At 34.7% G+C, this 14,046-nt stretch overlaps 1 protein-coding gene across 4 annotated transcripts in view; it reads right to left on the bottom strand.

The window, feature by feature from the left end:
- The window catches only part of FSTL5 (follistatin like 5), an 826,955-nt gene that overhangs the window by 557,439 nt on the left and 255,470 nt on the right, over positions 1–14,046 (bottom strand). For all 4 annotated transcript variants that reach the window (XM_017525990.2, XM_017525989.2, XM_017525991.2 and 1 more), the window contains one exon: positions 13,132–13,380. In XM_017525990.2, the coding sequence (XP_017381479.1) occupies positions 13,132–13,380 (249 nt within the window). The remainder of the gene's footprint in view (positions 1–13,131; positions 13,381–14,046) is intronic.

Raw genomic sequence — 14,046 nt, 5'->3', positions numbered from 1 at the left:
TTCTGCATACACGGGTGCTGATTCACTTACTATCTGTAAGTCAGTGTGAATGAAAAGCATCTCTCTAGGTTTTCAGAGTAAACTTAGTAAGGTTGATGATGAGGACTCTTTAAGGAACACTGCCTACTGATTAAAACAATGCAGTATCTTTCAAAGCTGCAGGAAGATAATGTGCATGACAAAAGGTGTAATTAATTCTCCACACATTCTTTTTGAGTTTTAACATCTATGCTGTTTTCTTATGTACCTCATTTGCTGCTATATTTGGTTCTCATGGATCCCTGCTCCATCTTTTAATTTGGACCTCACACTCAGAAATAATAAACTGGCAAGAGAAAAATCGGATGTCCGTGAATAATGATTAGATATAACATGGCACATATATAGTATGGGAAACATGTTTCATTTACAAATGGCAGATAGGTTTGTTTTGACAGAATGATTTCAATGTCCCTGAATATCAGGGACAGATGTTAATCTAACCTAAAAGAATGAGAGTCTCCTGCAATGGAAAAAAATATATATCATTGGCCATGAATTGATTTATCTAACAACTCACCTCCACGGATTTGGAAAAAGTAAGACTGTGTTCTATTTTCATCTTTGAAGAGAACCTTAAGAATAGATCTGCCACTTGATTAGATTACAATACATGATTATCAGTGAACAACTAAAAATACCTCTAATTGTTCATACTTATTTGTCCATGGTATATATATGCACATATTTTATCCCTATGGATATATTACATGAATTACTACCTAAAATCTTTCTGACAAGCATATGGCACGTTGAGCATTTATAAAATTAATCAATTTATAAAATTAAGATATAATATTTTTCCTTTCAGTAAATTGCACCATGTTTGTCAATTTTTAAAGTAGCACTTTCTTTTGCTTCTAGGAAACACTTATTAAAAATATAAAATAAAAGTCAACAACACTGCAAATATCACATTGACTAAGTCAATCTACATTCAATGATGGATTAAAGCCTGATGGACTAAAACACACACAAAAGTAAAATATGCATAACTTAGAAAAATTATGTAAAAAATGTTTTAGCTTCCCAAAACTTTATACACTTTGCTTAATTCAAAGCAGTTTCATTTATCAAAGTTTAACCATAGCACAATGGCTAGTCTCTGTAATGTATACTTATAGCTTGCCTACAGAATTAGTAATAAAGTGATATAGGATTAGGTATGTTTCAAGGTAACTGCCCATCCATACCATGTTTTGAAGAGTTGTCAGTTGCCTTTTCTTGTCATAAATAAACAAGTTTTGTATGATTTGTCCTATGCCTACTTTAGTGACTGCTCATTGACCAGAAATGGAAAACTCATTGAAATTACACAGCTACTGTAGGCCTATATGCTTTCCAAATACCTAGGAAAGTTGTGTCCTGGCTCACTAGCATAAGCAGAGTCTTACTAATGGTTTAACTAAGAGGCACAGATATGAATTTAATGCTAGTATTAAGTTATCTCTATGTTAGGCAGGCTGGTCTCAAACTCCTGACCTCAGGGTCCATTGCAAAAAAGCAAACAAAAAAAAATAGAAGTTATCTCAAAATATGTAATGAAATTTCCAGGATGTAAGGTTGGCTGGGGAGTCCATTTTGGTCTATTTATAAGCTGAGGCTGAAGATGCCCACCAGGAGCTCTCTGGATAGTAGGGTCTCTGCAATAAAGCGGATATAACATAATAATACTGCTCCTATGAGAGATAAAATATAGGGCTTTGGATCCTTTCTTTAATTAGATTTTCTTCCTGGAAAAATAAAACTCCTAGTTAAAACCAGTTCTTCAACTACTCAGTACATTATCCTAAGCAGCTAACTATATTTGGAGACAAGAAAACCACCATGGAAATCTATTAAATTTGTGAACAGCAATCTCACATAGTCCCTCAGCACTGCTAGAATTCCTACATTATGCCACCAGTCTTTTATTATTATTCTGTTTGTTATCTCATAGTGTTTTTGTTTTTTAAAATTTCTCAAACCTTCTGTTACTTGCAATGGATGCTTCATTTCTTATTTCATTGAGAAAAATATGAGCAATCTGATGAGAATAACACATATTTATACCATGAAATATTCAGCTACCTGCAGCCAATCTTCATTTTCCTTTCTTTCTGTTTAATGAATGAAGTATCCATGCTCTCATTTAAAGCTAAATCTGCCACTTGTGTGTGGGGTCCCATCCTCTCTACATTTCCAGAGGCTCTGCTCCTGCAATTGTCTTGCCCCTCTTGCTCTATAATTTTTCCTTCCATGTTTCCTTATTCCCATCCATCTCTCCCTCTTGACAACTACACACATATAACTGAATATTGAATATCCATTATACGCGTGTAGTTGTCAGGAGGGAGAAGATGAGAATAAGCTTTTAGAACAAAAAAATCTCTAATAAGCTTGATATCTCATTTCCTTAGCTCTTATTTTCTGTTTTACCAAAAGTTAACCATGGCCTTAAACTTTCCAAATCAATGTTCATTTCTCAAATCCTCATCATACTTGATTTCAGCAGCAATTAATTCAGCCCGATCCTGTGTTCTCCCCATGACTTTTTTCCTTGGCTTCTGTGTATCTACATTCTCCTGGTTCTCCGTGTCACTGGTGACTACGTATTTGTCTCCTGTGCTTGCTTCTCCTCTTCATGACCTCCGAAGGTCGAAGTACACCAGAGTTTTACCCTTAACTCTTCATTCTTCTCAATCTTTAACTCTTCATTCTTCTCAATCTGCACTCATTCTTCACTTCATCTTAACTATACAGTTCCTTGGAATTTTCTTTTTGTTAACAAGCTTATAGCTCTTATTGTACCCAAATAGCCAACTGCACAAATGGTATATATATATATATATATATATATATATATATATATATTATGCAATCTCTGCTCACTGCAACCTCTGTCTCCTGGGTTCAAGTACTTCTCCTGCCTCAGCCTCCCAAATAGCTGGGACTACAGATGCATGCCACCGCACCAGGCTAATATTTTTATTATTAGGTAGAGACAGGGTTTCACCATATTGGCCAGGCAGGTCTTGAACTCCCAACCTTGTGATCCGTCCACCTTGGCCTCCCAAAGTGCTCGGATTACAGGCATGAGCCAACACACCTGGCCACAAATGGCATACTCTTTTACTTGTCTAAAATACATTAAAATATAACTAATCTTAAATTATTATATACCTGTATATATACTTTTCTTGCATACATTAACAAGGAGATTCCAGTGTTTTTCATTTCAGTAAATAGCTCCCCAAATCTTCTGTTAGCTTAGCCAGTTCCTTTAATTAGCATGAACTCCATATTTAATCTGTGGCAAATTAGGTCAGTTAGTCTGACAACATTTTATCAGTGACACTTCTGTCATCTTAATTAATTATCATCATCTCTATATCTCTTTTGGACAATCACAGGAAGGCCCTAATAGACTTTCCTTCTTCCATCTTGATTCTTTATACTAATGAATTCTAATATAATCTAAACATAGACATAGTAACGTCCAGCCTTGGAAAATTTCTTCCACTTAACTTGTCTGCAAGTGATAACATTTTATTTATTTTTCTATGAATCTGCCAGAGTTCTTAATGTATCCTCATTCTTTAAATGTTACTTACAAATGTATTTCCACACTTCTGCCTGTGGAATTCAAATCACAGTAACTGGAAAAGCATCTGTGGAGATGAGTATCAGCTATTTGAATCAACCATGATACCACTTTTTATATTACATGTCTATATAAAATTGTTATTGATTTTTGAATGTCATTATTGATTTATGTTAGAAATAAGCAAAGTGAAAATTTCCATTCAGTATCTCCACCATCTCCACAAAGTTTTATGCTAAAACAATCTGTAATTGTCTTTTCTCTACAAATTATTTTATATGTGTATAATTCCGATTAAATCTGGAGCCAAACATCTTACTCTCCGTACATATTCAAATTAGAATCTAATTATACTTCAATGTTGTTTCTACGTATTGAAGACTATTTCATCTTGGTCTTGAGAGCAAATCTATTCAAGAACTTTGGCAATCATTTGTGTGCTCTTCAGGTACGGAAAGGCCAAAAAGCATTGAAAAATATGTGATTAAAATTCATGTTCAGATTTCATGGGTGATTTTGGAAAGATATTATATAAGCTACTAGAAATTCACATATTGATTAAAGGCACTTAAAAAAACAATTTCTTAGAGTGACTGGCATACCAAGGAAGACATGATGTGTGGAGATTTGCCGGAACACATAGTAGTCAATAGACAGAAGCCTTATCGAAACCAGAGGGCTGATAAATAATTTCTAGCTAGGTGATGTGATGTCTTAAACTAAAACAATCAGCATATTACTACATTAAATGAATTGAACTTTTAAAAAATTGATTTGAAGACATTCTTTAAGCTTTGCTTAACCTGTGTGAAAAGAGCAATATTGCTAATTACTCATGCTTTTTTCATCATTCGGGAAAGTGCAGAATTTCCTTTATTTAATGTGATTCCATCCAAACACTTTTTTCACACAGCTACTGGATGATAAGATGCAAAGCTTTTCATGTTTTCCATTTGGCTTTAAACTTTTATCAATAATAAGTTTTCATATGCTCTCTGATATATCTGTGGGTGCTCTTCAGAAATAATTTTAGAAGTGAAATATAAATCAGACAAATAGAGAACCACTTTTGACTGCATTTCCTAGAATATTTTAACCTCAATTACATATTCTGAATGTAATCAATGAATATATTTTTTATCACCATGTTTATGCACAGAAAAATCAACTATATTGAAAAAAATGATTCTTTACTTTTCAGTATTTTGTAAGTTATAGAAATATTGCATTCAGCATTTGACAAGAAGATATTGAGAAAATGAACATGTTAAGTGAAGTGTCTGTGGGAGTTGATAGTTTGGCTGTGACCCCACCCAAATCTCAACTTGAATTGTATCTCTCAGAATTCCCATGTGTTGTGGAGGGACCCAGAGGGAGGTGACTGAATCATGGGAGCCAGTCTTTCCAGTGCTATTCTCGTGATAGTGAATAAGTCTCACAAGATCTAAAGGGTTTATCAGGGGTTTCTGCTTTTGCTTCTTCATTTTTCTCTTGCTACCAGCATGTAAAAAGTACCTTTCGACTTCTGCCATGATTCTGAGGCCTTCCCAGCCATGTGAACTCTAAGTCCAACTAAACCTTTTTCCTTCCCCGTCTCAGGTATGTCTTTATCAGCAGCATGAAAATGAACACATACAGTAAATTGGTACCTGTAGAGTGGGGCATTGCTAAAACGATATCTGAAAATGTGGAAGCAACTTTGGAACTGGGTAACAGGCAAAGGTTGGAACAGTTTGGAGGGTTCAGAAGAACACAGGAAAATGTGGGAAAGTTGGAACCTGCTAGAAACTTGTTGAATGGCTTTGACAAAAATGCTGATAATGATATCAACAATAAGGTCAAGACTGAGATGGTCTCAGATGGAGATAAGGAACTTGATGAGAATTGGAGCAAAGGCGACTCTTTTTACGTTTTAGCAAGGAGACTGGTGGCACTTTGCCCCTGCCCTAAAGATTTGTGAAACTCTGAACTTGAGAGAGATCATTTAGAGTACCTGGTAGAAGAAATTTCTATGCAGCAAATCATTCAAGAGGTGACTTGGATGCTGTTAAAAATATTCCACTTTGAAAGGGAAACAGACAATAAGAGTTTAGAACATTTGCAGCTTGATAATGCAGTAGAAAAGAAAAACACATTTTTTGAGGAGAAATTCAAGCCAGCTGCAGAAATTTGCATAAGTAGCAAGATGCCTAATGTTATTCTGCAAGACCATGGGAAAATGTCACCAGGCCATGTCAGAGACTTTCACAGCAGCTGCTTCCATCACAGGACTGGAGGCCCAGGAAGAAAAAGTGGTTTGGTAGGCTGGGTCCAGGGTCACCGTGTTGTGCCTAGGAACTTGGTGCCCTGCTGTGTCTCAGTCACTCCAGCCATGGCTGAAAGGGGCCAATATGCAGCTTGTGCTGTGGCTTCAGAAGGTAGAAGCCCCAAGCCTTGGAAGCTTTATGTGGTGTTGAGCCTACGTGTGCACTGATATCAAGAACTGAAGTTTGGGAACCTCTGCCTAGATTTCAGAAGATGTATGAAAAGGCCTGCATGGCCAGGCAAAAAGTTTGCTGAAGGGGCAGAGCCCTCATGGAGAACTTCTGCTAGGGCAGTGTGGAAGGAAAATGTGGGGTCAGTGCCCTCAGACAGAGTCTCTAATGGGGCACTGCCTAGTGGAGTTTCGAAAAGTGGGCCACCATCCTCCCAACCCTAGAATGATGGATCCAACTGACGGCTTGCACTGTACGCCTGGAGAAGCCACAGACACTCAACGCCAGTGCATGAAAGCAGCCAGGAGGGAATCTGTACCCTGCAAAGCCACAGGGGCAGAGCTGCCCAAGACCAAGCAAGGCAGAGTGACCTGGATGTGAGACCTGGAGTCAAAAGACATCATTTTGGAGCTTTAAAATTTCACTGCCCCGCTGGATTTCAGACTTGCATGAGCTCTGTAATCCCTTGATTTGGCCAATTTCTCCCACTTGGAATGGCTGTATTTACCCAATACCTGTACCCCTATTGTATCTAGAAAGTAACTTGCTTGGTTTTGATCTTACAGGCTTATAGGTGGAAGGTGCCTGCCTTGTCTCAGATGAGACTTTGGACTGTGGTCTTTTGGATTTATGCTGAAATGAGTTAAGACTCCAGAGGATTTTGGGGAAGACATAATTGGTGTTGAAATGTAAGGATATGAGATTTGGAGGGACCAGAGGCAGAATGATATGCTTTGGCTGTGTCCTCACCCAAATCTAAATTTGAATTGTATCTCCTAGAATTCTAATGTGTTCTGGGAAGGACAAGGTAGAAGAAAAAAAATATTTGAACTGATAAAATATTTTGTATGTTTTTTTTTTTTGTCACTTCATTGTGCCCATAACTATTAGTGGAATATGCGTAAATCCATAAAAAGCATAAAATAAAATAATAAGCTCAAATGCATATTTCACACCTTGAAACTAAAAGATATAGCATAAAAATGTTAAAAACATGATAAGACTATCTAAGTATTTGAAAGTTAAAGTTAATTCATATGTATATATCACAGGGAAAAATTTGACAGAAATTAAATGCAATAACAAACCCACTTCATAATCCCTAAAATATTTTTTTGGAGGGGAGGTGCAGTGGGGTGGTAAAATAATATTGAGTTATAGATATAATAGATATTTTATTTGTCATAAAAGATAAAATTAACCTGTAATAAATCATCAGTGAGAAAGATGACAATGAGTTAAAGTTTTACAAATGTCAATCAATAACAAATATATTTCCAAACTCATTGTAGTTATTTTTTCTTTAAATATAATTATCTAACATCAGAAAGTTGACCACCACCAATTAGCCTCTTATAATCTTGGAAACTCATTTCTATATTAATTTGACCAGATACAAGTCTATAACACAACATAAATTCAAAAGAGAATATGTGTGACTTCACAGACTCAAGTCTGAAAATGTATTAAATTCAAATGTGTATATTTACTAAAGTTCTAGTCTTAAACCCAATAATAATTTCTTATTGTGTTCATCTGTTGCCCAATAAATATGTTAAATGCATGATTTAATCTTCACAAACACCATAGATAATAAATTGTTTCTAAAGGATGTCATTTATTCACATAGAAATGACTATGAAAAGTAAAATGTATTAAGAAGCATAGGCAAGTGAGATACTTATGATATTGTAGCTTCAGGCAGGCACATTTGGAAAAAACATGCACCAAATGGGAAGCTCTGTCCTTGGTTCCTGTCCCAGTTCAGTGTTAACTTACTGGGAGAATGTTGACAGGCTATTTTTAAAACCGTAAGTTTGTTGCCTTCACTATAGTATATTGGCTGTTAATGATTAATTAATAATATAATATTGCTGGGCACGGTGGCTCACGCCTGTAATCCCGTCACTCTGGGAGGCTGAGTTGGTTGGATCACCTGAGGTCGGGAGTTCGAGACCAGCCTGGCCAACATGGAAAACCCCATCTCTAGTAATAAATACAAAATTAGCCGGGCATGGTGGCACATGACAGTAATCCCAGCTACTCAGGAGGCTGAGACAGGAGAATCGCTTGAACCCAGGAGGTGGAGGTTGTGGTGAGCCGAGATGGTGCTATTGCACTCCAGCCTGGGCAACAAGAGTGAAACTCCATCTCAAACAAACAAACAAAAAATAATAGAAATATAATATTTGTGAAAGCGTTTTGAAATAAATAATATTCAATTTGTTATTATTATTATCATTGGCACTACTCCTGCTGGCATTCCCTCTTACCTATATCATCCCCCTCTCCCTCTCCCTACCTGCCTTTCTTCTCTTCCTCTCCATTTGTCCTCCTTCTCTCTACCTCCCCACTCTCTGGTAACATTTGTTGACTAGTCCTAATGTCTAATATCCCTAAATCTCCAAATGAGTGATGAGTCTGCCTAAGTATGAATCACCTCTTTTAGATTAGTTTTATCATACATATATATATAAGACATCTATCATATATCTACTATGTATCTATAAATGGCAGATAAACCTATCAAATATGTTTGGTTACATGTCACCGAATTAAAAATTTTTAACATCGCTCTATCAAACAAGGGATTAATAAAATTGGTTTTGATGTTGTGAATGCTAAGTGAATTTAGAGGAGCTGGAAAGACTGTGTGCCAGTGTTCTGGCCTCAAAAAAAGTTTATTTACATTTTTTAGTGTCCAAATTATTAATTTCATCATCAACCTGCAATTTCAATTGGCTAATACTGACAAAAACAATACAGAACAAACAAACAAAAATCTGAATATTATTTTTAGTGTATGTATATTTATTCAGATTCCTATTTTTGCTAAAATGGTATAAAATGGTAGAAAACAGAAGCTTTACAGAGGTGCCCAGTTTTAAAAAATACGTGTGGGTTAGCACATGACATTTACTAATATACTTTAAAATATATCTGGCAGCCAGTTTTTTAGCCTAAGCTCTACAAATTCCTTCTAAAAAAATAAGGAAGAAGAAAAGTCAGGTAAAATAACCAATTTAAATACGTAATACAAAAGTCTGTTCAGATTATGTCTCAAAAATGGAAACAATGTCAGATCTCATGCTAATAGTACGCAGATAGCTGTGACAACCATATTTCTCAAGTTCTTATTGTTTGTGATGCACATTTAAGTGCACAGAACATTTGCCTTTATGGCAGTTTGATTCTCAGCACAGTAAATAGCAGAAGGGTTTCTGTTCAATTGACTCGCATAAAAGGTTTAAATCCCTGTTCATTTTGGCATAGGTTATATCTTGACTTTCTTGCTCCAGTTTACATCTATGCTCTGAGTAGTATAGGTGATTTCTATGAGGGAATGATCTGATGTCAGGGTGAGAAGAAATTGTGCTTTCTTTAAAGGATGATGTGAATTGTTGTAGTTAGAAAGTCCTTTGTGAGGGAGATTACTTTAAGGCAGAACTGCCTCATCACAAAAATGAACAGCTAGGTATTATATAAAAACAGAATGTTTTATGTTACACTAAGCATCATAACAAAGTATCTGATGCCAATAAACAAATGCTATAATATTCTATATCTGATTATAGCCTATTATCTTATGATCAAATAAATGTGAATAGGAATGCATTAGAAAAATATTATATTCATAGGTATATTGTTTATTGTATCTATGATTCTACAAATAATAAGTCACTAAGAAAATTCTTGGTAAATTTATATGTACATTTAAAAGTCAATAATAAAAAAAAAGGCTGAGATTACCATAGAGGCATTTCAATATGTAGCACAAGTAATAGAAAGAGGATAAACAGATATAAGTATACAAAAACATTTTCTATGGAAACATGGATATTTATGTTTTAATATGGATTTTAATTTTAACTTTAAAACAATGCATCAGTGCACTTGATTCTACACGTATGAATTATTTTAATAAGTTTGAACATAAATGCCAAATATAAATCTCATATAAACAAACAGGACTTTCCTTAGATGCAAATCAGTAAGGAATAATGCAAATCTTGCGTTCTTTAAAAACTTTTACATATTTTCCAATAATTTTCCAACAATATTAAATTAAAATTTTATTTGTGAGATGCATTTGTCAGAAATAATACAGACATATCCCACATATCTTTACCCTGTTTCTCTCTTAAAGGAAGTATTTAAAAATATTATAGTAGAATATTCTAACCAGGATATTGACTTTAATACTATCTCCAAGTCTTACTAAGGTTTCTGGTTTTATTTCCACCATTTGTGTATATATTTAGTTCTACTTAATTTTACCACATATGTAGGTCTCTGTATTCATCAAGATAGTCAAGAAAATGCATAATAGTTAAGATCTACTGCTGATTTTTAAAATGAATTTTAAAGTATCAGTAACCATTTAAATCAGGGGTTAACAAGCTTTTTCTGAAAAGATCCACGTAAAAAGATATTTAGCATTTAGAAGCCATAAGATCTCTATTACAACTACTCTACTCTCCTTTTCCAATGGGTGTAGCTGTGTTTCAATAAAACTTTACTAAAAGAAAACAGATCATGACCTGGATTTTACCAATAGTTTTTTAACCCCCATTCTAAGGTTTTCACAATCATCTTTTAAAAATCTAAAAGTAGCAAATATATTTTATGTTTTTTAACTTTTTTTTTCTTTAAATACATCTAAATGAATATAAGGTTTTGCAGTTATTTAACCTATTATTCTGATTTGCTTCTTCCATTGGGCCACTGTAGCAAGCAATATAACTTGCTAAAACTCCACAAAAATATAGTTCACAATTACAGAATTAATTTTAACTATCACAACAATATCAGGCCTCAGCTTTACAGAATCTTCTTTTACATTCAAAACTTGGCCCAATGCACAGTAATAAGACAGGCAATTTATTGTTTTGGTTAATATTATTTACTCCTTTTTGATGAAATAAAGTCATTTTATGAGTTTGTATATTAGGCAAAACGCCAAGTTAAGCACATAAGCAAACAAAAAACCCACAGTTTCTGAGATCTGAAAAATATGCTAACCCTTGGTAAATAATCCAGACAGTATAAATAAAATTTTAATACTACATTTGATGAGAAAGTATTTTAAGTAACAATAGATCTAATAAATGTGCTTAGTATAAGACTGAAGAACAAAAATTCCTCAAACCATTATTGTATATATTTACTTTATAATAAAATCAATCTGTTGTTCATCCATCCTATGATGATATCCAATGGTATGATGCCTAAGCATGCAGCTACAAAACAAAATGTTAAATACACCAAACTATTTTCCCACATGATATTTATTTATTTATTTATTTTTATTTATTTTTTTAGATGGAGTCTCGCTCTGTCACTCAGGCTGGAATGCAGTGGCGAAATCTTGGCTCACTGCAACCTCCGCCTCCTGGGTTTATGTGATCCTCCCACCTCAGACTCCTGAGTAGCTGGGATTACAGGCACCCGCCATCATGCCCAGCTAATTTTTGTATTTTTGTAGAGACAAGGTTGCATCACATTGGCCAAGCTGGTCTTGAACTCCTGACCTCAGGCGATCTGCCCACCTCGGCCTCCCAAATTGCTGGGATTATAGGCATGAGCCACCGTACCAGGCCCCCACATAATATTTATCATGTGTTTCCATATGGAAGTCAAGTGAACAAACCCTTAACCTGAGACTACGATGCTAAGTTAAAATATTGAAATAGTTACATAATATATATTATGTACATAATTTCATAGTGTCATGTATCAGTGCAATAGTGTAATTTCCACTGTATTATATTATGTCAAAATGACAGAAAAAAAAGGGAACTAAACTGAACTTGAAAAATCAAAGTAAATATTATCCTTTCAGTTAAAAAAGGGGAATCTACTGTCATAAAATTCTCTGTACATGTATATAAGAGGCACACCGTACATTATGTGAGTAAATTATCCTAGTTTTACTTCAAATGTGTTAAAGGGTTTCTTGCAGCAACAATAACAGAGTATTGCATCTTGCAGCATCTGAAAAGCTCTACGTGTCATTTTTAAATCACTTTGGAAATCATATCGTGTTAGAGCAAGTTTGAAAAAGGATAATTTTTAAATATTCAATTTACTTTAATAGGTAGATGAGTGGAGTGTAATAAAATTATTTTTCAGCTATAAATTTAAGCTAGGAATAAAAATATCAAACAAATTTTTAAGTGTAAATACATTTCAGAAACATTCTGAGAAAGTGGGACTTGGCATTGACTGAAGATTAGAAATCAGATGAATCATTGATGGAAGTTCTATATATTTCACTCCAGAATTTCAGACTGAGTCATGAGTATCAACAAGAAAAGTATTTCCAACAGCATGAACAAGTAAACAACAAATAAATATATAATAAATGAATGATGTTAAAACTGTTCAATGTTCAATGATTTATTTATATAGCATGTGAAAATAATGAATTACGAATTCAGTACTTTTTTATAAATAAATGATTTTCAAATGCATGATAGTAAATACCAATACTTAAAAATTTTTTTAATTATTGTTACCTCTGATTTACTAACGAGATTTAGCATGAGTTCGTCTAGTAATTTATTTCAGTGGGCAATTACCGGTTTCATATAATTTGAATTATGTGGTGCAAACTGAAACCATCGTTTTTAATCAGGAAGTAATGAAATGTTATCGCAGCATGGCTTGGCATTCACTAGTCCCTCAATTCCACTCCAGGTGCTTTTTTACTGGGTAAATTTGGCCTGTAGACTGAATTGGCCACCCTATGTCCCTAAGATAATCCATGATTGGGAAGCCATATGGTGCAATGCTGGAAGCTATATTAAATTTTGAGTCATATTTTGGCCAGCTTTATTCTCATAACTGAATATCAATTGTTTTCATGTAACTTTCCACACACTGCTACTTAATGGAGTACTTAAGCTATTTCATTTTTCTTTTCTTTTTTAGACACTTGCTGATTTAAAATTGCTAGAGTTTAATCTTAAAGGCACTAGTTGAGAAAGAAAAGAAATAGAGTGAGGTGACACTCAAAGTTCACCCTGCATTTACCTTTAAAGAAGCAGTCTTCATTGTGAACAATGGTAATCTTCTGTTTTTTCAGGCAAGCAGCTCTGTGCACTTCACAGTGGTTTTCATAAAATTCTCCATCAGATCCACACACAGGTTTGTAGTGACGTTTGCAAAGGTCCATGCAGGCACATTCCGCTTGCCCTGTCTCTCTGCTGATGACACAGTGTCTTCCCAAACCACAGTACTTGTTTTCACAAGATCCAAAAGGGCCATCCTGAATCATAAATCCTGAAGAATCAAAATAAAGTTGAAAATTATTTTGCTCATTTGCCCAAATAATAAGTGCATTTCAGAGAACAGAACAATAAGTGTGCTAAGAAAATTATAGTATAGTGTATTCAGGGCTCAATTTTCAGTGGTGGAGATGCTTATATAAATAACTACACATGAACTTTCTCAAAATGCTTTCAATATTCTTTCCCTCTTCCTCTCCTCTCCTTGAGCTGTCTTCTTCCTCCCCAGAGGAGTGCAGTGCTTAATGACAAGGACTGTAAAGCTAAACTGCCTGAGACCAAATCCTGGCTTGACCACTTACTAGCTTTATGTTTTGGATAAATTCCTTCCCTGTGCCAAGCTGTCCCATCTGTAATATGGGAATAATAGTATGGAACATCTCTAGAGTTGTTCAAACCATTACTTGTCATAATCCACAGAAAGCACATCCTTGGCACATGATAGATGTTTCATAAATTTTAACTTTTACAGTAACAGAATGGTAGATAGGAGAAAGTAAATGTATGTATACAAGGAAGAAAAGGTGAGGAGAATGTGAGGAGACAGAAGTGAAAAATAACTGTCTCTCAAAAGCTTTTTGATATATGGTCCTTTCTTGTTTTGACCTTTGCCACCTGACAATCACTGATGCATCTCATGACTAAATCAACAAATCATGAA

The sequence above is a fragment of the Cebus imitator genome, unplaced genomic scaffold (genome assembly GCF_001604975.1).
Source record: "Cebus imitator isolate Cc_AM_T3 unplaced genomic scaffold, Cebus_imitator-1.0 Scaffold40, whole genome shotgun sequence".
In the NCBI taxonomy this organism is placed as follows: domain Eukaryota; kingdom Metazoa; phylum Chordata; class Mammalia; order Primates; family Cebidae; genus Cebus; species Cebus imitator.
Note: the sequence above shows the minus strand (reverse complement) of the source record. Positions and strands in the feature narration are given on the sequence as shown.